A 23,308-nucleotide genomic window follows, 5' to 3' on the forward strand; every position below is an offset into this window, starting at 1 on the left:
TGGCACCGTCACTTCGCGAGTCATCATTGACTTCCTGGAGTCGCTTTTTTCACGCTGGGGTCTCCCTGAGACCATCACCACAGATAACGGCCCGCAGCTGGTCTCTGCTGAGTTCACCACTTATCTGGAACACAGGGGCATCCGCCATGGCTTGAGAGCGCATATGGCCCAGGGTTGCACCTTCCTGCAGGCCATTCGCCGCACCTTGCTGCACTATAGGACCACACAGCATGCCACTACGGGTGTCTCCCCTTCTCTTCTCATGATTGGCCGGGAGATGAACATGCCCTTGGACAGACTCCGCCCTCCTAGCCCTCGGACTTCCCCCCCTAGTGTCCGAGCTACGGTCGCCTGCCGGCAGGGGAGGATGAGGGAACAGTTCGACAAATCGAAAAGGGCCAGGGCCCCCGGCATCACGGCATCGGACTCGGTCAGAGTCCGCAGACCCCACCGGGACAATAAAATGGCCTCTTACTGGTCTCACCCCCTCCAGGTCACTCGCCAGCTGGGCCCTGCAACTTATCTGTTGAATGACGGCTCTCGGTGGCACTCTACCCGGCTTCGACGGGTACCAGCTCCGCAACACTCTGCTGGTGTTGCACCCCAAGCCCTTCCCTTGGCAGGGCAGGAATCCTCTGAGCCTCAGGCTGCCCCTGCGCCAACCCCAGAACTTCCTGGGGCCCAGGGGTTGATCTCACCAGCCCCTGACTTTCATGAGCCGCCACCGTTCATCCCCTCTCTATCTCCCTCCCGACCCGCCCAGCCGTGTGCCTCCTCCACCTGTGCGCATACGTTCACGTCCTGGTCACTTTGAGGACTTTGTTACAACTTTTCATGTTTGAACTCCAGCAGGGGGGGGGGAATGTTATGTCTGAAAAACAACACAAACCTAACGCTGTGCAGTTATGTGCAATGTTCGATGTTATAGCGTTAAAGGTGCTGTTATCGTTATGTAATGCCTGATTAAGAGTTCGGCAATTGTCTGATCAAGCCTGTTGATGTGTGAGGTGCGAGAGCAGAGTAAAGAGTGTGAGAACGTGACAACATTGTGCAGCGTCTTTCCTGAACCCTAGTTGAACACAATAAATCCCTTAACTCAATCCCTTAACTCAAGACCGGAACTCAACGCCGGAAGTTAGTTGATCTTTATTTTTTTTTTGATGTAGTTTTTAATAATTGCGCAATGCAGTACAAACAAAACAAAAAAACAATAGCAACAAAAACTATCACCAGGGGGTTGCATACATAAAAGTATTTTTACGGTTTGCATGATAAAAATAATTGTAGAAGGCAGATAGATTCAGGGTCTTGATAGCTTTTATGTTACTATTACTTTCAAATAGTTTTAATATACTGTTGGACATCGAATCAAATGTAAGAAAAAGGGTTTTAATGCATTTTTTTTTTAAAAGAAAGGGTAAAATCAGGTTCAATATAAGAGTAAATCAAATTATAGACAGCAGTTGCAACATGCACATGCGGTCAAAACAAATGTCATACTTACTTTCACATTAGCATATGGTTACTATTCATTTCGGTCAACAGCCAAAATAAAGGCACTGTAAATCCTTGCTATTGTGAAGTGTATCAGGAATGGGCAGCAATGTGAATATAAGGACCTGATCAAAGCCTTCAGTGACTGCAGTCACAAGAACTACTGAAAAACCTCAAAGACCAAGGAAATAATAATAGATTTCTTGCAGATCCAAGCCCCCTCTTCAGCCAGAGTACCAGTGGGGAACACCTCAAGGTGGTGCCAAGTCATAAATATCTAAGTGTACACCTGGATAATAATTTGAAGAGGTCCCTAAACAGAGACACTCAATAAATAAGGGCAGAGCTGCCTCTTTTTCTTAAGGAAGCCAAGATCTCCTGACATCTGTAGCAAAATGCTGAAGATGTTTTGTTTGTGGTGGCATGTGTGTTGTTTTATGCTGCAGTCTGCTGGGGAGGGAAAGAAATTGTTTTAGGTTTCTGATGTGTTCATCTGCCTCTGCAACAAATATCATTCAAACACTGCACAGACACAGCTCCCAACATACTGTTTTCTTCAAAGGCACAGAAAAGCAGCTTGGCAAAATGACTTCAGTCCTGCTGGTTGATTTTTCATCCAGCAGGGATCTCCAGGGACAAGCATTCTGAGTAAAACAATGGCCCCAGACATCACTGCAACAGAACAGGTATTTCCTGCTTCTGGAGAGCGCTTCATTATCCCATTTAGTCATTATATGCATGAAATAATTCTATTTAACCATTATCAGTTTTCTCTTCATTCTATTTCGTTTCTAAAATGTAATAAAAACAATGTCATGTCATACTGGCAATAATAATTAGTCTCTCACAATGCCTTTATTGAGATAATCAAAAAAATAGATACAAATTCTGAGTTTATAGTAGCCTACAAATTTACTTTTAAATTACTTTTAACTTAACTTCGCTGAGTAGATGTCGATAATTTGATTTTATCTTATATTGAACCTGATTTTACCCTTTCTTTTAAAAATAATGCATTAAAACCCCTTTTCTTACATTTGAGAACGATGTTCAACAGTATATTAAAACTATTTGAAAGTAATAGTAACATAAAAGCTATCAAGACCCGGAGCCTCTTTTTATCGTGCAAACCGTAAAAATACTTTTATGTATGCCACGCCCTGGTGATAGTTTTTGTTGCTATTGGGTTTTTCGTTTTTTTTGTACTGTTTTGCGCAATTATTAAAAAATACATTTAAAAAAAAGATCAACTAACTTCCGGCGTTGAGTTCCGATGTTGAGTTCCGGTGTTGAGTCAGGGGGTTGGAGTAATGGTGGCGCCCGGTCCCTGCATTTCGGGGCCTCTCGGTTTTGGCGTGCGGACACGAGCGCAAACTCTTTCTGGATCTGCCGCTGTTTGAATGAGGCATCTTTGCATAGAAGGGAGTGTCACTTTGCGCGTAATGACTCATTAAAATACATTCAAATGACTCTGCCGCTACCTGCGCCTCGGCGCATTTTCCGCCCATTTTCACGTTTGCGTCCTCTCTGTGGATCCGAATCACAGTTTTTAGCGCTATTTATTTTCTGGCGCAAACGCCGCTTAAACGCTTTGTGGATCTACCCCTAAATTGGGCTGAAACAATCATAGTGGGAAGACATCAGATCAGCCAATAAGAAGATGACTCGGCACTTTAGACACGCAGGCCGGACACAACTGCAGAAAGCAACAGCAAAGGCTTTTATTGCAGCGAGCCCTCACATTGCATATTTCAGTAGAAGCAAAGGACACACACACACACACGCAAACACACACACACACACACGCACACACACACACCCTGCCACTCCTCTTCTCGGAATTAGTCAGGAGATTAGAAGTCCCGCCCCCTTTGCTCCCTGCAGCCAATCACAGCCCTGACTGGTTGTTTCCTCCCCCTAAAGTCAAACTGGTTTCGTTTCTGAGGAAATGAAACCCAGTCAGCCACTCAGTCAGTCAGTCAGTCAGTCAGTCAGTCAGTCAGTGGCTCTCAGAGGTGAAATGGCTCAGGCAGCAGCTCAGCTGGACCCAGAAACCTTCTCTTGTTCCCTCTGTCTGGATCTTCTCAAGGATCCTGTGACCACTTCCTGTGGACACAACTACTGCAGGAAGTGTCTCCAACACCACTGGGATGCAGAGGAGGAGAGGAGAGTCTACAGCTGCCCTCAGTGTAGGAGGACCTTCACACCAAGGCCTGTCCTGGAGAAGAACACCATGTTAGCAGCTCTAGTGGAGACCCTGGAGAAGACTGGACTCCAAGATGCTCCTGCTGATCACTGCTATGCTGGAGCTGGAGATGTGGCCTGTGATTTCTGCACTGGGAGGAAACTGAAGGCCCTCAAGTCCTGTCTGGTCTGTCGGGCCTCCTACTGTGACTCTCACCTCCAGCGTCATCGTGATGCTGCTCCCCTACAGAGACACAAGCTGGTGGAACCCAGCCAGCAGCTCCAGGAGAACATCTGCCCTCGTCACGATGAAGTGATGAAGATGTTCTGCCGCACTGATCAGAAGATCATCTGTGGTTTATGCTGTGTGGATGAACATAAAGGTCAGAACACAGTGTCAGCAGTAGCAGAGAGGACTGAGAGGCAGAGAGAGCTGGAGGAGACCAGGCAGAAGATCCAGCAGAAGATCCAGCACACAGAGGAAGACCTGAAGGTGCTTCAGAAGGAGGTGGAGTCCATCAACGGCTCTGCTGATAAAGCAGTGAAGGAAAGCGAGAAGATCCTCACCCAGATGATCCGTCTGCTGGAGAAAAGATGCTCTGAGGTGCAGCAGCAGGTCAGATCAACACAGGGGGCAGAAGTGAGTCGAGTCAAAGAGCTTGAGAAGAAGCTGGAGCAGGAGATGATGGAGCTGAAGAGGAGAGACGCTGAGCTGGAGAAGATCTCACACACACTGGACCACAGCCAGTTTCTCCACAGGTTCACCTCACTGCCAGCACTCAGTCCGTCTCCAGACTCCTCCAGCCTGGAGATCCGTCCTCTGAGATACTTTGAGGACGTGGCAGCAGCTGTGACCAAGCTCTCTCAAGTTCTGATAGAGACTCAGACAAACATCTCATGGACTGTGAGCAACGTTGATGTTCTACTGAAGGTACCAGAACCCAGGAGCAGAGAGGGCTTCCTCAGATGTTCACCTCAAATCACTATAGATCCAAACACAGTGAACAAACATCTGTTATTATCTGAGGAGAACAGAAAAGTGACAGACATGAAGGAAGTTCAGTCTTATTGTGATCATCCAGACAGATTCACTGACTGGGAGCAGGTCCTGAGTAGAGAAGGTCTGACTGGACGATGTTACTGGGAGGTGGAGTGGAGAGGGTGGGTTGATGTAGCAGTGGCCTACAGGAACATCAGCAGAGCAGGAAGGTCAAAGGAAAGTGAATTTGGATCAAATGACAAATCCTGGAGTTTATATTGTTCCCCAGGTGGATATGAGTTTTATCACAACAACATCAGGACTGATGTCTCAGGTCCTGGGTCCTCCAGAGTGGGAGTGTACCTGGACCACAGAGCAGGTCTTCTGTCCTTCTACAGCGTCTCTGGAACCATGGAGCTCCTCCACAGAGTCCAGACCTCCTTCACTCAGCCGCCACATGTTGGACTTGCTGTTGGTCCAGGTTCTTCAGCTGAGTTGATGAAAGTGTGACTGAAGTCGTCAGAGAGACTCTGAGTTGAATTCTCACCTTTGATTCTTCTTCTGTCTTCACCTTTGTTGCCCAGTGTCTCCGGCTGTCAATCACAGGGTGGGCGGGGCCTGGACGTCACTTCCTGTTTGTGCTCCTGGTGACTGTTGTCCACCTGATGTTTGTCTCCACGGCTGCTGGATGTTTGTGCCACGTTGTTTCTCTTCCTCTGCAGCCCATTCATCCCACAGATTAATAATGTGTCATTAGTCCACATGACAACTTTATTACTGTGGAAACACAGCTGAGGTCTGTTTCCACTCTGGACCGTTCCACCCTGACCTTTGACCTTTCAACAACTCATCCATCTGATCAACCTTCTGACTGTTGATTCGTTTGTCAACAATCAGATGAATGCATGTAAATATTGTGAGAGAATTTTGTCTTTTGATTCTGCTTGTTGGCTCAATGTGACAATAGTCAATCAATAAGTCATGAAATATGCCATCAGTCTGTATTGCACAACAATGTCAAGTCAATGATCAAGTGTTGAATTGAAGCAATAAAGCAACAAGACAATCCAGATAAAGTCTCTGCTTGTTAGTAGATTTCTCTTCTGTCAAGATCTCCATGTATTCACCACAGACATTTAGAAAGTCAACACCATGAAGACAAGATCAAAGTTTCAAAAGCACATCAGTCAATGTGGGAAACAGCTGATATTTCTCTCGCATTAAGGAGGAGGATGACACACACACACACACACACACACACAGCAGATGAGTGCTGCAGTAACAGTCTGCTCCACTAGGGGACAGCTGACTCCAGTGTATACACATATATATATATATATATAGCCCGGACCTGAGACCTTTCTGTGTGGAGTTTGCATGTTCTCCCTGTGTCTGTGTGGGTTCTCTCCGGGTTCTCCGGCTTCCTCCCACACTCCAAAAACATGCATGTGAGGTCAATTGAACACTCTAAATTGTCCGTAGGTGTGCATGTGAGTGTGAATGGTTGTCTGTTTCTGTGTGGCCCTGCGATGAACTGGCGACTTGTCCAGGGTGTCCCCTGCCTTCGCCCTAAGACAGCTGGGATAGGCTCCAGCAGACCCCTGTGACCCTGACCTCGGGACTAAGCGGGTATGGAAAATGGAATGGAATGGAATATATATACATATATATATATATATATTGATGTATGTATGTATTTATTTATTATTCATTATTTATTTAATGTTTGCCTGAGGAACAGATTTCCTTCAAGATGAACAATGCATCAAGGTGAACCTTGATATATTGGTTGGGCAGAGCAAGAAGGAAAAGCAACACATGAAATGAAGTTTGCTTCAGTTAGAAATTGATGCTTTATTAATCCCCCAGAGGAGGAAATTTGTGTGTTCAGTTGGCAAACTTACACACAAGGTCATACAAAAACACAGGATCATAAACCACCAACGTTGGAATAGATAAATAATAAAAGTGCACAAATACAGCAAATCTCAAAGTGCACACTTGCTCGGGTCATCAACCTTTTGCATGGCTGCAGTACAACCAATGCGCCAGCAGATGTCCCCCACGTTCTTAATGAATGAGGCTTCAAAGTAATGAACCAATTTGCAACACAATGGTCCAAAAGGGTTCAAAGCCTCATGAAGCCTCCTTTGGACATCACGAGTCATTAGCACCCTTAAAACACTTTAATAGCGTCTTCTACTTCTTTCTTTTTTCTTCTTTACTCACCGATGAATCACCGTCTGCAAGTAAGCTTCACCCCACCAGGCCGGCCTAATCACTCTCGCGCTGTTCCCGTAAACCGCCACTCACTCCACCCGTTTTTCTTTTTCTCCTTCTCTGAGCTCTCACGAAGCAGCACGCACGTGCTCTGGACCCGGAAGTCACGACAGGATGTCAGACCATAGACATAATAAAGGCTAGACGCCGCCTGGGGCGCTGCGCAGCAAGAAATATGGCCGCCATCTTGGACCGGCCGTCCTACTCATATGGTCGTACTCTGTGGTCGTGTTGTTTTCAGTAGTCGAAGATGCCAGAGCATTGTGCTGCTTATTCCTGTGCCAACAGGCGAACGGTGGAGAACAGGGCACGGGGGATAACTTTTCACAAGTAAGATTAAACCTTTTTGAAATAGCTGCATGCTTCAAAACTAAGTTTGAAGCTTGGCGAACAACCTACGATTTTAACTGAGAAACAAAGATAAAACTAAAACAAGGATTTAGATTACAACGCATACAAGAATGCTACTATGATAGAAAGAATGCAAATATTGCTGATATAACATTGACCAGCTATTTTTTTTTAGACAAGTGACACAGGCTGTAATATTCTCTCATGCCTCATTCCCATCCCACAGTAAATGCAGTCGAGATTACATCTGACTGAAGAGTAATTTGCAAACAGGGTTATTTATTATTACAGCAACTTTGGTTTATTATCAATAAATTTGCATAGGTTGGAAAAACTTCTGTTTAGGAGAGGTTCGAAGAAACATTAATGAAGAAAATACGAAGAAGAAAGTGAGCTCCTTTTCAAAATGTGTTTTGGTGATTTCCTGTGTCATTGTGAAGGTTTCCTAAAGACAAAGTTTTAAGGAAGCAGTGGGAAGTGGCTTTGAGGAGGGACAAATTCACGGCAAGTGATTCCTCAGTGCTATGCAGTGAACATTTTAAGGAGGCGGATTTCGACAGGACAGGACAGATTGTGCGGCTCAAAGATGGTGTTATTCCCTCCATCTTTCATTTTCCAGATCACCTCCAGAGAGTAGGTGTATCACCAAAAAACATTCATGAAGTGAAATATTACATTATTCATCGGGCAGGGTGCAATACTTGTGCCTGCTTGTCTGTCTGATCCTTATTTTAAAGAGAAAAAAGCAGGAGTACATCTGCCTCAAGAAAAGCCGAGGAGAGCCCGTCTATGACCCCTCAGGATGACGCAGAGGCCTCAACCTCACATTCAGAACCTCAGCATAAACATGTGAGTATTTCTATTTAAGCATATCATGATGGTTTCACAGACTGGCAGTGGATTGGACAGCTGACGACTTTTAGAAATAATGTGAGCTTATCTGTTTCATGTGTGATACAGCTAATAATACATAACTCAAACAATTAATCTCTCCTAATCCTAGGATCACAACTATGTAATGGCTTCCTCCCCAAATGCTGTAAAGGCCAGACTCACTGAAGCTTTGGAAAGAGTGCAAATATTGGAGCGAGAAAAAAAGACTGCAGAAGGCACGGGAAAAGAGGGCAAAAGTGAAAAGAACCTCATTAATGAAGAGCTCAAAGACCGACTTGAGTTCTTCTCAGGTAAAATGAAATTACCACTTTGAAATGTATTTATTAGCTACAACTTTTAGTGATTAATTGAAGGTGACTTGTGAATTTTGTCTCATGCTATTTCAGATCTTAACCTAGACTTCATGGCAAAGCTGGGTCATCAGTACTCAAAGGAGCACAGAGAGTTTGCCCTCACACTCCATCTTCATAGTCCGAAGGTGTACAAATACCTCAGAGACACTATGATTTTTCCCCTCCCCCATCCACATACAATACAAAGGTAGTCATGATGTTATCAAATTCCTTTTTGGGAAGTTACATAGCATGGGCAATATGTTAATCATTTCTCAATATTTCTTTACAGGTGGCTTTGTTCTGTAGATGACAAGCCTGGCCTGAACAAAATGATGCTGGATATGTTGGAGAAAAAACAGAAGGATGACCAGGCTAAATATGGGCGTGTTGCACTCATGTTGGATGCCATGGCCATCAGAAAACATGTGCAATATAATCCGCATAACCAGTCAATGCCTGGCTTTGTAGACATGGGTGATGGAAGCAATGAGACTAATTTTGCTACTGAGAAGCTTGTGTTTCTGGTGGTTGGCCTTCAAGGGCATTGGAAGGCTCCCATTGCATACTACCTGACAAAGACTATGTCTCTGGACACACAAAGGGTCCTTCTCAGTCATGCTTTGGAGGAGCTGCATGCACAAGGTATTCAGGTGGTATGTGTCACAGTGGATGGGCATGCTTCACACATTAGCATGTGCAATCAACTTGGTTGTGAACCCAGGGGTAACCCACAGAAGCCCCTTGAAACTAGTTTCCCACACCCGTCGACTGGTGACCAAGTGTTCATAATGATGGACGCATGCCACATGTTGAAGTTGGCACGTAATATGTTGCAGTTTAACTTGTAAGTATGTGTATGTACATATGCATGTATGTGTGTATATATTAAATTATTAAGACCACCAGTTTGCAATAATTATTGAGACAAAGCAGAAACCCTGATAGATCCTTGATGAATAATTAATCATGTATGCTCTTTTTAGATTGGTTAATAATTGTGCTAGCAAAATGTTACATGATAATTATAATTTTGATTTTGATTATTGTTATTATTATTATTATTATTATTATTATTATTATTATTATTATTATTATTATTATTATTATTAGATATATCATTGATTAATATTACCTTTATTTTCTGTTTGTATAATGGTGATTTCACATTACTGTATTGTGTGTTTTGCAAAATGCCTATCATTGCAACACCTCAATTGCACATCAGGATATATTCTATTACTGTCGATCCTATTCTAAATATTTGAGAACGCCCAAACAAATTGCCTCTAGGTATGACGTTTGCAGTGAAAAATCAATGAAGTATTTAGCGAAGTATGATTGATTTAATGCGCTGAGACTTCATAGCGCCGGTCAAAGAGCGGTTCAGAGTGAGGCAGACGACCGGTCCAAGATGGCGGCTGCATTTCTCGACAGCGCCAATAGATGGTAGCGGCTGTCGCAACCCGATCTGAGTACCTGCTCGAAGTGAGTCGCGCAGGCGCAGTTGATGCGGAAGTGGAATGCGCATGCGCGGATTTATCAGACGTTTTCCGACACGTTCCTGATGTGAGTCTCGTGTCTGCACCGGAAGTAGAAGACAAGTTTCTATTATGAACGAACACTATGTCAATATTCCCCAATATTCCCCGATTTTTGACAGTTGATTTATAGGCGTCGTGTGCGCACAATTTCAACTTTTTTTTTTTTTTTTTTACGTCCGTCGTATAAGGAATATAATCTCGCCAAATTGTGAGATAACGTTCCCCGATTTATGACAGTTGATTTGTTGACGTCTTGCACGCAATTTTCTTCTTTTTTTATTTTTATGTCCGTCATATAAGGAATGTAATCTCGCCAAATTGTGAGATAATATGATGTGTAGCCAAGATAGTCAGCTGAGCGATTGGAAGCATATTACTCGGTAAAGCTAAAATGTTCCGTTTTTCTAAAAGTAAATAACACAATATATGTCATACAACATAATATAATAAAAACAATATGTCATTTGATAGAGATGTCCTGTTAATAACTTCTGTGAGGCCAGGTTTAGGTACATTCACATCGGGGAGAGTAGGAAAACAGTATTTGAAACAGTCGTAAAATTGAGACTGAGTGTCCTCCGTCTGAAGTAAGCGTTCTTAGACTTCCCAGCCTAGAAGGACGGACCAAATCCCGCCTCCCTGGTAACCACTTGGGACGGTCTAGCCTTCGGCGTATTTCCTCGTTTCGTCACCGCCGTTCCCTCCGGCTGGCCAACCCCGGAAGTGACGTTTTTATAGTATCAAGCTAACCATTGGTTCGCCATCTAACGATGCCGTTGGATGATCAAATAAATAAAATCCTACGTTAAAAACTGGGTACTTTATGTGAAACTTCAATATTTACATTTATATGTCGTGTCTTAACCAGTAAATGCCGCTAATTTCAGCTGAGTTCCCAGGATCCCACGATGCTTTGCAGCAGCACGCAAAGCATCATGGGATACCCAAGTGCGCGGAGGATAGTGCGGTGTATCCTTGGAATCGGCTAAAACTAGTGCGTATTTCCGAGGGCGCATTTTGAGCGTCCTAAGCACCCTCGGGAATTGGGACAAGCCTTCGCGCAGTGCTATGACACAACTTCCTTCCAAAATGCACACTTCAAGGGCGCAGAACCTGAATTGAGACACAGCCTCTGTGTCGGCGTGAATACAGTGGAGATCCGGACCTTGGCCCCAGCCCAATGTGAACGCAGTCAAGACGGATCCGGAAGGTGTTTAATTCGCGGTGGCATCAAGCTGAAACTAGTTCTGAACGTCCCGGTCCAGTTCAAACCGGTAGTTCTTTCAAGGGAATTCCGACCCGTGCTGCTCTGTGTGCCTGGCTGCGGCCACGCAGGTGTGTTGTTGTGTTTGCGGTGGAACACTGCTGGGTGGGCGGGACTTCCGGTGGCGCTTTCCGGCCTCGTGGTGCTGAATGAAGATTTGGAGCATAGAGCAGCAGGTGTGTGTGTGTGTGTGTGTGTGTGTGTGTGTGTGTGTGTGTGTGTGTGTCATAACAGGAGGGTTAAGCCTTATTAGATTTGGTCTAGCTTTTGGTTTCATGCTCTTTAGTCTTTTTTTCCTCCTCTGGAGTGAGTTTTCAGTTTGCCCCCTTGTTCCTCCTCGGATCGCTTAGATTCCCTGGGATTTTTAGTGGTGGGCAAGTGAAGCCTTGTGATGCACTGAGGCTTTCCTCACAATTTTGCCGAAAAAGATACAAAACTTCAAGACTTGAGTGACGGTGACATCTGGTGGACAACTAAAGACATGGCAACCTCTAAAGAGCACAACTGAAGCACTGGCACGGTTTCAATCCCATGACAGCAATAAAAGCTCAGAAAAGTCTTTGTGGTCATTCAATTGTTTTGTCCTTCATAGCAAATAATGATTATATCGTCATTATAAAAAATAATGCAGATGCTCTCCCCCATACTCTGAAACGCAATCCAGATTAACCCAAAGAATAAATGCAAATTATGTTTAGGGTTAAATGTTGGTTCAGGGTTTATTTAAAGCTTTGAGCTTTATTCTTGATTTAAAAACTGTACTAAAAGTCCCTAACAGGATTACGGATTCTTCCTACTTTGCAAATGATCATGGTGTTTCAATTCAGAGACATTGTGTTTTGTTTTTGTTGTTTTGGAAGTGTGTTTCAGGAAAACCCTTAAAGATAATGGTTTGTCATTTGGGGACTTGAACGGTTGATTTTTATTTTATATATTTTTTTTTATAAGGATTATTCACAGAACCAGACAAGCAATTTGTCTTCACAGGTTTTTATTGGGAAATATTCCTTCTTTTTTTTTTTGTTCCTACTGTCGCAGGCTTCAGTCGGCTACTTTTCTGGCTGAGCAGCTCCCCAGCTTTGGAAATGATCCTTTCACAGGGAACAGATGATGCTGGGATGCACAGATACTTGCATGCAATTTTCCAAAGCATAGGATATAGTCTGCTGTGCCACCCAGTCACTTCTGCTCTTGTCAGAATTTGTTCTTTCAAATATCTATGACACAGACAGTATCACAATGAATGACTAAATAAACAACTGATGTTTCAACAGTTTTTAACATGCATACCTCTGGATCTCCACTGCAGCGCTGGCAGATGCACTGCTGGTGCGGTGCCGAGACTCGACGTAGTTTTCCAGGAAGGCCCACAAGTTGTCATTTTCTTCACCGGCACTGGCGGATGTTGTTGCTGTCTCCAGTGGCACATCTTCTGCCGACCCATCAATAAGACTGGAACACTCTGGTGTCAGCGTTTCTACAGCAGCCTGAGCATTGCTTTGATTAATAAAGCCAGCCTGTTAAAACCGTGGCTCCAAGATGGTGGCCACCGACGGGAGTTCACCTTTTTCCAAGGCACTGAATTTTTCACTCAAATTAGTATTCAAATTGTTGGCAAGCGTGACCCCAATACTAGGAGCTGTTTGGGCACATTTGGCAGAAATGACACGCCTCAGCATTTTGGCTATAGGAATTGCCTTTGAGCCTGACACACTCCTTTGCTCAGAAAGCTCAACAGTTGCCTGAGACTGGCCTTCAAACTGTCAGGCACTGGGTGATTGCTGCATAGTCATCAGCAGTGAAAGGCACTATGTCAGTGCTAAGTGATGCCAGGGCTGCCCCTAAAGGTTCTCTCTGCTCATAAAGCCTATGGAGCATGGCATAAGTGTTGTTCCATCTGGTTTCCACCTCTTGAACAAGCTTTTTTGTGGGGGTGGAGGGGGCATGCCCACATTGGCTTGAATACAGCACAACTTTTCCTTTGCTTTTGAACTGGAGTGTTCCACTATTTTGCCGGCCCTACTGAGCATGTTTTCCAGCTCAGTCTGACTGTTTTTTTCTTCTTTTTTTAACAATTAAATTGAGCATGTGGGCAAAGCAATAAATATGTCTAACATTTAACACATATTGTGAGCTCCATCAGTAACCATCCCACAGACCTTTTCAGTGATTTCAAACTCTGCCATCAAATTTGCAATTGCTTCTGAAATATTATTAATAATTATTAATATTAGCTTCTGTGTGGGTCAAAGGAAAATACTACACACCTAAAAGCACAGTAGCCAGATCTAGGCTGTCTGACACAATAGCAAGTGACATCAAGGTACGCATCCATGTTGACTGATGTCCACATGTCTGTAGTCAAACTAACAGCTGAAGTTTGCTTAATTTCTGCCAAGGCCTTCTCTTTGGTTAAAGTGTACCTTGCTTCCACCATTGCCTTTACAGTTTTGCGGCTTGGAATGGAGTGTGTATGTGTGTGTGTGTGTGTGTGTGTGTGTGTGTGTGTGTGTGTGTCACTGACCTTCACCACCAGGCTGTGACCTCTGCCTTGACCTTGTGGTCCTCAGTGGGACCTGCAGCAGAAAACAGCAGGTTTCTATTAGTCAGATTCTATGAGCAGGTCACATGATGACATCAGCAGCAGCAGCCAATCAGAAGGTAGAGGCTGGAGGTCCTCACCTGTCCCTCAGGGGTCTGGGCTCTGCACCCTGGATGACCTGGAGCCAATGTTCCCTCTAATTTTTCAACACAAGCTCCTTGAGCACACTGAGGACCACTGTGAGCAACATCAGATGTGCACGCTGTGGGCACACACCAGTATCACACCTGTTCAAAACCTTGGATCATAGCAAGTTACATGGCTTATTAAAAGAATCAAATTCCAGCAGCAATTTTCATGAGTTGACTTTGAATAGAAGTGATTTGGCCCACTTCAAATGAAAAAGAGCAAAATCTTGTTGTTGATGAGATGTGTAGTGTGTTATATGTGAGAGTCCTGCTTTAACCATAGGAAGAGTCCTGCTTTGGCCTGGCTGAGGTCCAGTTGTGGCCTGGCTGAGGGTCATGTTCTGGAAGAAATACGTGTGCTGTAGCTTGTGATACAGTGTGAATTCCTGTAACTCTTTGTCTGTAAAATATCTCATTACTCACTTTTGTATTAGCATTTCTACGACCCATCAGGGCTTCCTCTAGGATTGTTTGAAACTGTGGGGGAGGGCTTCAGCGTCGTCATCGGCGCCATATATATTTTTTTTTCCAATGATATCTTTATTTATTTTCAAACATAGTAATACACAATATAGAACAAGAACTTGAAACTCTTGCCCACAACCAAACCGAGCTCACGACCAAGACATGGCTACAAAAAGGACAAAGAGACTCAAAAAAGAAACAAACCAAAAAATACCCACAGTAAACAAAGAAATGAAGTTCATTAAATAAAAAGTAAAACTATTAAAAAATAAATGAATGAAATAAAAAGGAGAGAGAAAGGGGGAATAAGTATACACAAGCACCTTTACATTGATGTCGTTCACTATATATTACACAGAATGAAGATTTCGGGCTCATTCCTGGCTTTAGCAAGATACTTTACGAAGGGGCCCCAGATGCTCTCCAACATTGCTATGTTACCCCTGATTGCATATGTCATCTTTTCTAAGGGCAGAGTTGCTGTTCATTCTGAAAACCATCTGCCCTTCCTCGGTCTATCCACATCTTTCCAAGCCAGTGCAATCACTCTCTTGGCCAAGAGCAGACCTATGTCTAAAAATAATCCATGCTTCTTTCTTACGTTACAGTTTGGAGGATAAAAACCCAAATGAAAAAGCTTGGCTTCTAAAAGTAATTGTATCCCTAATATCTCCTCCATGCATTCTTTCACTTCTCCCCACAATTTCTGAATTTGAGAACACTGCCACAAACAATGAAAGATCGAGCCCTTTTCTTTATCACACTTTATGCACACATCTGGTACGGCGCTGTTGAATTTATTCAACTTGACCGCATTCACCAGTTGTACTGCAGCCATTTCAACCGGGTATTCACTGTGTGAGATTGTGCTTTGGTGCAGGCCTTCTCCCACTCCTCAGTGGACAGGTCAACCTGTAGGTCCTCTCTCCAGGACTCGAGCTTATTTAACGAGGATTCTGAAGACTGATACACCAGCTGGATATATATATATATTTTAGAAATCAGGCCCCTCCCCTGGCAGTCTTTCATCATCATTCTTTCAAGTGTTGACAGGCTAGGAATACACAAGGCAAGTATCTGAAGAACTGGCTGCGAGGTAGGTCGTGTTTAACGACAATTTCATGGAAAGACATCAGACGCTTATCAACAGGATTATAAAGATCTCCTACTTTTTGTAACCCTTGCTCAGCCCATATTTTAAACCCCCCCTCACCTCCTCCTGGGGGGGAAGAGATCATTTCCCCGTATCGGACTAAATAATGAGTGTGAGGCTGCGTCTTTGAAATATTTCTCAACTAGTTGCCAGACGGTGATCATATTTTTAGTCATAGGATTCTTAGTGTTATTTTGGAGTTTCTTAAAATCTGCTGAGTAAAGGTAAATGGATAAGGGAAGCTTCAGTGAATAACCTTCCATCTCCCTCCACAGTGGCACATTCTCTTCTGAGAAGTGAAACATCAGTGTTCTCAGTTGCGCAGCCCAGTAATACCAGAATGGCTGTGGGCATTGAAGCCCTCCTCTGTCATACGGCAGGTACAGCAATGATACGCGCTGCCTGGAGCAATTTTGAAATAAATATAATAGTTTAGGCAGTACATTCATTTTAAGAGTGCTTATTTTCCCCAATAACGACATTGGAAAATCAGCCCATCTATCTAAAGAATTTGACATTTCTTGAATTACTGGTTTATAGTTAGATTCTATGATGTTATCCAGCAGCGGAACAATTTGAATGCCTAAATAAGTGAAGCAGTCGACAACTTTAAATTGAGAAACTACATGAGTTGGATTTTCTCTGTCTTCCTGGTTTAATAACATAATGGATGTTTTAGACTGATTGATTTTATCTGCGCCATATTTAACAATATGTTCAATTATTATTTAAAATAATGTAAATTACTGATCAAGCATACCTAACAATTCAACTACCAATGAATGAGCAGTAGTATGCATGTGATAACGTAGATTGAAAAATGAGCCGGAGTGATACCTCTTCTCTGAGTAGACAAGCTAAGCCAGTGGGCTGCTGTCAGCCAGTCAAAATAGAGCGGAGTGGCACCTCTTCACTTTGTTACGCAATCTATGTCAGCGTGCAGCTGAGAGGGAACATTGCTGGTGTGTGTGTGTGTGTGTGTGTGTGTGTGTGTGTGTCCCAGCAGAAATCACATCAGCTGCAAACGACGACTCAGATTGTGAACTATGAACTTTGATTCGTCGTCGTCGTCGTCGTCTGTCTTCAGCACCAAAGTAAACAAAGTGCACAAGCACACACACACACACACACACCCTTGCACTCCTCTTCCCGGAATGAGTCAGGAGGTTAGAAGTCCCGCCCCCTGTGCTCCCTGCAGCCAATCACAGCCCTGACTGGTTGTTTCCTCCTCCTCAAGTCAAAATGGTTTTGTTTCTGAGGAAGCAGAACCCAGTCAGCCAGTCAGTCAGTCAGTCAGCCAGTCAGTCAGTCAGTCAGTGGCTCTCAGAGGTGAAATGGCTCAGGCAGCAGCTCAGCTGGACCCAGAAACCTTCTCTTGTTCCCTCTGTCTGGATCTTCTCAAGGATCCGGTGGCCACTTCCTGTGGACACAGCTACTGCAGGAAGTGTCTCCAACACCACTGGGATGCAGAGGAGGAGAGGAGAGTCTACAGCTGCCCTCAGTGTAGGAGGACCTTCACACCAAGGCCTGTCCTGGAGAAGAACACCATGTTAGCAGCTCTAGTGGAGACCCTGGAGAAGACTGGACTCCAAGATGCTCCTGCTGATCACTGCTATGCTGGAGCTGGAGATGTGGCCTGTGATGTCTGCACTGGGAGGAAACTGAAGGCCCTCAAGTCCTGTCTGGACTGTCGGGCCTCCTACTGTGACTCTCACCTCCAGCCTCATCGTGATGCTGCTCCCCTACAGAGACACAAGCTGGTGGAACCCAGCCAGCAGCTCCAGGAGAACATCTGCCCTCGTCACGATGAGGTGATGAAGATATTCTGCCGCACTGATCAGAAGATCATCTGTGGTTTATGCTGTGTGGATGAACATAAAGGTCACGACACAGTGGGAGCAGCAGCAGAGAGGCCTGAGAGGCAGAGAGAGCTGGAGGAGACCAGGCAGAAGATCCGGCAGAAGATCCAGCACACAGAGAAAGACCTGAAGGTGCTTCAGAAGGAGGTGGAGTCCATCAACGGCTCTGCTGATAAAGTAGTCAAGGACAGCGAGAAGATCCTCACCCAGATGATCCATCTGCTGGAGAAAAGACGCTCTGAGGTGCAGCAGCAGGTCAGATCCACACAGGGGGCAGCAGTGAGTGGAGTCAAAGAGCTTGAGAAGAAGCTGGAGCAGGAGATGATGGAGCTGAAGAGGAGAGACGCTGAGCTGGAGAAGATCTCACACACACTGGACCACAGCCAGTTTCTCCACAGGTTCTCCTCACTGCCAGCACTCAGTGCGTCTCCAGACTCCTCCAGCCTGGAGATCCGTCCTCTGAGATACTTTGAGGACGTGGCAGCAGCTGTGACCAAGCTGAGAGATGAAATACAGCAAGTTCTGATGGAGACTCAGACAAACATCTCATGGACAGTGAGCAATGTTGATGTTCTACTGAAGGTACCAGAACCCAGGAGCAGAGAGGACTTCCTCAGATGTTCATCTCAAATCACTCTGGATCCAAACACAGTGAACAAACGTCTGTTATTATCTGAGGAGAACAGAAAAGTGACATTCATGATGAAAGTTCAGTCTTATTGTGATCATCCAGACAGATTCACTTACTGGGAGCAGGTCCTGAGTAGAGAAGGTCTGACTGGACGATGTTACTGGGAGGTGGAGTGGAGAGGGTTGGTTGGTGTAGCAGTGGCCTACAGGAACATCAGCAGAGGGTCAAAGGAAAGTCGATTTGGATGCAATGACAAATCCTGGAGTTTAGATTGTTACCCAGGTAGATATGTGTTTCGTCACAACAACATCAGCACTGGTGTCTCAGGTCCTCGGTCCTCCAGAGTGGGAGTGTACCTGGACCACCGAGCAGGTCTTCTGTCCTTCTACAGTGTCTCTGGAACCATGGAGCTCCTCCACAGAGTCCAGACCTCCTTCACTCAGCCGCTATATGTTGGATTCTGGCTTGGTTCAGGTTCTTCAGCTGAGTTGATGAAAGTGTGACTGAAGTCGTCAGAGAGACTCTGAGCTGAATTCTCACCTTTGATTCTTCTTCTGTCTTCACCTTTGTTGCCCAGTGTCTCCGGCTGTCAATCACAGTGCCACAGTTTGGCACACCTATTCATGTTGGTAGGGGCAGAGGCATGCCAACCCCGATCCCTTTTTCTTTTGATAGTCCAGCACCGGGTGATAGAATGCCACTGCTAGAGGCAGTTCCCATTCCCCAGGCCTCATCTACGCAAAGCCTTACAGGAGACAATTCTGGGTGTGTAGATGAGATCTGTCATTCAAGAGATAGGACATCAGTTAGCTGATAGCATTATGTCACGCATACAGCCGCCCAACACAGTAACTCCCAGTCCTACAACCGCACGAAATATGGTAAACACATTCAGTTGGCCCAGCCATGTGTCAGATGTTTCCCAAGTCCAGGTTGTTACGCAGAGGAAGGTTAAAGAATCACCATCTTTTGTAGGGGATGGCTCAAATTTGATTACAGTGTGTGAATGGGAAGATCTGATGAGAACGTTCATCAAGAAGAGTAATGTTAGGGTTGAGGAGCAAGCTGATGAAATTCTTATGCATTTGAGGGGAAAGGCTAAGGATGTGGTTCGGTTTGGTATTAGGAACGGCAGCATTGACGTTAGTGCTCATCCTGACACAATTTATGGCATCCTGAGGAAACACTTTAGTTCTACTAGGTACTCAACTGTCCCCTTAGCTGACTTTTACTCGACTTTACCCAAAGACCAGGAAGACCCCTACGACTATTGGCTGAGACTAAACAGAGCAGCTGACTTCGCCGCTGACTGCCTGAAAGAACAAGGAAAGACCCTTGACAATCCTGAGATGGAGGTGACTCGCATGTTTATTAGGAACTGTCCCTCCAGAGACCTAGCCCTCACCTTCAGATCCAAGACAATCGACAGGTGGTCAGTGTGTGAAGTACTGGAAGTGTTGAACGAGTACCACGCTGAGATGAATTACAGGGCGAACGCCCAAGTGCATCCTGTAAACAAAGTGGATGTTCCTGTGCACAAAGCAGAGGTGAGCCATTGCCCAGCCCCTACCCACGAAAGTCACGAGCCTCATCAGACTCAGAGCCCACAGTGTGTCCCCCTAGCAGAAGTGATGACAATGTCCTGTTGCGTGGGGCTTCTGACCAGCCACAAGTGAGGAGACGGACTCCACCGAAGCAACCTGCTAGCCGCATTGATGGTTTCACCGACAGGCCATGCATTATTTGCAAAGATGATGATCACAGTGCTTTCATTCATTGCTGTGAGAAGAGGCTATGCTTCCAGTGTCATGCTCCAGGCCATTCGCGGCGTGACTGCCCAGGGAGGGAAGCTGCTACAGAGCATCAGGGAAACTGACAGGTCTGCACGCAGGGGAGGACAGTGCAGATCATCACAACAAGCCTCCCACCGGTAATGAGACACTTATGCCAGATAATGAATCCCTCTATGAGTTATACAGCAGCACGATTCCCTCATCAAAGAAACTGATCTTTCAGGGATCACAGAGAGTTGCAGAGACTGACAGCCTGTTTTACACTCCTGTACTTATTAGAAATGGTCCTACTTTCAGAGCCTTGTTAGACAGTGGGTCAATGGCCTGTACAATGAGTGAATCTGCTGTTAAGTCCTTGCTACAGCAATGCCCTGACATGACAAGAAAAACAGCTGATGATTATGTCATTATAGGCTGCGGTGGACACCGTGTTTCCACCAAAGACATGTATGACCTTGATGTCACAGTCTATGGATGCAGAATGATCATTCCGACGATAGTCGTTCCGGGCCAGACACAACAGATTATTCTAGGCAGCAATGCCATCAAGCACATCCTTACTCAACTGAAGAGCACCAATGGCTACTGGAGACTGGTTTCCTCATCCAACGACGGTCAGACTGATGACCACTGCCAATTCCTGTCACTGCTTTCTAACACTGAGAGGTGGAGAGGTGACGGCATTCCAGATAAAGTGGGGACAGTGAAGGTCAAGAGTTGTGTGACACTGAAGCCACGGAGCGAGCACCTTGTCTGGGGCAAGTTGCCCGAGTCTGCAGTGATTTCAGTGGGCAGTACAGTGGTCGTTGAGCCAACGCAGTCTAAGCCCAGACCCAGGCATATACTCGTTGGAAGAGTCGTTACTCCTCTTTGGGGAGATCGATGGGTGCCTGTTAAAGTTGTCAATCCTACAGACAGAGTTGTCTGTAGGATTGACAACTTTATTGACTACAGAGTCAAAGATACCCTGACAGGCAGAGAGAGAGTCGTTCACAGGAATCTTCTGCTCTCTGTTAGCTTCTTACCTGGGGAGCAAGATTTGGACAGTGGATCTACACATTCTCAGTGTGGTGCTACTATCCAAGGTAGTGCTCCATGCTCTGATATCCCTGAGGTGATGGAGGGCAGTGATGTCCGTACAGCCAACTGGCTTCTGCAGGCCAGCGAGGACGTAGTCAGTTCAGAGGACGACGACGACCCACCTGACCAGAGGTCTGATGTTACCCAGTCTGACTGTCTCACGGTCGCCACAACCTGTCAGACGAGTCATCTAGCCCCGGACCATGGTGTTGTCCACCCTATAGTTGACTGTGCGGAAAGCCCACCACAGCGTTCTGACAACACAGTGTCTCCGGACTTTGACCCTCCTGACGTTGACGTGTCCCCTTCAGACAGTATTCCCTTTGGCACAGCCCCACTTGACGATGACTCTGCCGGCGCAGTGTTTCCGGATACTGGTGCCGCTGGGATAGTTGTTCTAGCCTCAGATTGTCCAGAAACCGGCATTCTAGGCCCTCTCGATCAGGTGGTTTGCACACAGCCTAGCCGTCATGGTCTTCGATTGCACGAGTCTGTTAGGCCTCCCAAACGCCTTATTTGTGAAATGAATAACCAAGTAGTGGATGCGGATTTGGTGCACGCAGTCTGAGTTAGTTCGCTGTTCCAGTTCTTCAGGGATGTGCTTTCAGTTTAGGTATCAGAGTTATTGGTGTTTTTGAGCAGTAGTGTGTCTTTGATGATACTTGGAACTTCGGGAACAATGTTTTACATTTCAGAGGTGTAACAGGCATCTTTGAGTCTGTGCTTAGTCAGAGGTTGCCGCCATCTTTCTTTGCACACTTCCTTTTTTTTGGGAGAGGTTTTGACCTGACATGTAGTTTAGTGTTGTTCCTTGTTTTTGCCCATTTTTTTTGCTCATAGTTTTGTTTTATTTTGTTGTTGTTTTTTTGACTCAGTGTTGCACTTCCCATATTCAGTAGGATTTCAGGGGGTGTATGTAACAGGTTGAAGAGAACTGTGTTCTGTTATTGAAATTCCTACTGAAATATGTAGTCTGTCCTTTTGCTATGAGTTTTCTTTTAGTTATTCTTTTTTTATGATTAGTTAGCTGGCGCCATCTATAATAATAATAATAAACTTTTATTTGTACAGCGCTAAATCACAACCAAAGGCAATTACTGGCAATTAACGACGTGTAAATATAACCGGAAACCGGAACCGGAACCTTCTTAGCAGTTCTGGAGCAGTCTGCTAATGGTGAGCCACGGTCCGGTGTTTCTCTGCACAAAACATGAATTTTGTACAGTTAGCTTCCGAATTGAGTGCATTCTCAGTTGTACTGATTCACGTTGGTTATGCTATGCTTTATTTATATATACTGAAGTCTGTATTATTATTTTCCTTTTAGACATTGTTTGCAGCGGAGATCCTGATGACAAATCGGTTGTCATTACTATTCATTTCAGGTAATTGTGTTCAATTATAAAAGTTCTTTGTGGGAAGGTACATTCGTGTGCTTTACCGACCGCCATTACATGTGAGGCAACTTCACGATTGTGTTTTTTTGGAAACCACTAGAGGGTGCTGAAATGCAATTTATTTTGTTTGACGTTTTCTATTTTGTATTGTTGATTCATTTCCTACATAAAAGAGGATGATATTGTTTTGAAAGTAAATTTAAACTGTGTTAAACTCATTGTAAAAACCACTATATGATCACACCAGAAAGTAACTAAGAAAAAAGAAGAGAACATTGTACCTTCTTAGCAGTTCTGGAGCAGTCTGCTAATGACATTGTTTGCAGCGGAGATCCTGATGACAAATCAGTTGTCATAACTATTCATTTCAGAAATAAAATAATTCATCATCCACCTGGTGCCTAGATGTGTGTCACTGGCGGGACGGGAAGGCAGCAGTTACATATATAGATATATGTATACATATATATATATATATATATATATATATATATATATATATATATATATATACATATATATATATATATATATATATATATATGTATATATATATATATATATATATATATATATATATATATGTACATATATATATTAACATCTTTCAATGAAACTGGTGGAAATACAAGTTATCTTATGGATTTTGACCAGTTTCAAACTGGTGGAAATATTATTATTATTATTATTATTATTATTATTATTATATCCACTGGAAACCATACAATCATCTAGTGCAGTCAAACAGAAAATTGCTATACGGTCCTATTTTTCTATGCCTCCATGATACAGTCAGAAGTGCTGTTTTGGTTAGAATGAATCACATGGTTGATGACATATAAACCAGTGTACTGCTTCATGAAGTATCAAAACCCTGT

The 23,308-nt window shown here is 44.4% G+C and overlaps 4 protein-coding genes across 5 annotated transcripts in view; all 4 read left to right on the top strand.

Annotated features, from left to right (window-relative positions):
* The window catches only part of LOC142896230 (NACHT, LRR and PYD domains-containing protein 3-like), a 135,844-nt gene that overhangs the window by 18,286 nt on the left and 94,250 nt on the right, over positions 1-23,308 (top strand). The window lies entirely within an intron of this gene.
* On the top strand, positions 3,299-5,734 carry LOC142896234 (tripartite motif-containing protein 16-like). The gene has a single exon (XM_076037784.1). The coding sequence runs from the start codon at positions 3,443-3,445 to the stop codon at positions 5,165-5,167; it is 1,725 nt and encodes a 574-aa protein (XP_075893899.1). The 5' UTR covers positions 3,299-3,442; the 3' UTR covers positions 5,168-5,734.
* On the top strand, positions 7,188-11,244 carry LOC142896018 (THAP domain-containing protein 2-like). The gene is made up of 7 exons (XM_076037459.1): positions 7,188-7,267; positions 7,729-7,925; positions 8,028-8,137; positions 8,292-8,472; positions 8,569-8,722; positions 8,807-8,860; positions 11,211-11,244. Exons 1-7 carry the CDS (start codon positions 7,188-7,190, stop codon positions 11,242-11,244), a joined length of 810 nt encoding a protein of 269 aa, XP_075893574.1.
* Positions 16,921-18,752, top strand: LOC142896212 (tripartite motif-containing protein 16-like). Its single transcript, XM_076037754.1, has one exon. The coding sequence runs from the start codon at positions 17,005-17,007 to the stop codon at positions 18,661-18,663; it is 1,659 nt and encodes a 552-aa protein (XP_075893869.1). The 5' UTR covers positions 16,921-17,004; the 3' UTR covers positions 18,664-18,752.

The sequence above is a fragment of the Nelusetta ayraudi genome, unplaced genomic scaffold (assembly GCF_046127955.1).
Source record: "Nelusetta ayraudi isolate G7.1 ecotype Tasmania unplaced genomic scaffold, CSIRO-AGI_Nayr_v1 ptg000052l, whole genome shotgun sequence".
NCBI lineage: Eukaryota > Metazoa > Chordata > Actinopteri > Tetraodontiformes > Monacanthidae > Nelusetta > Nelusetta ayraudi.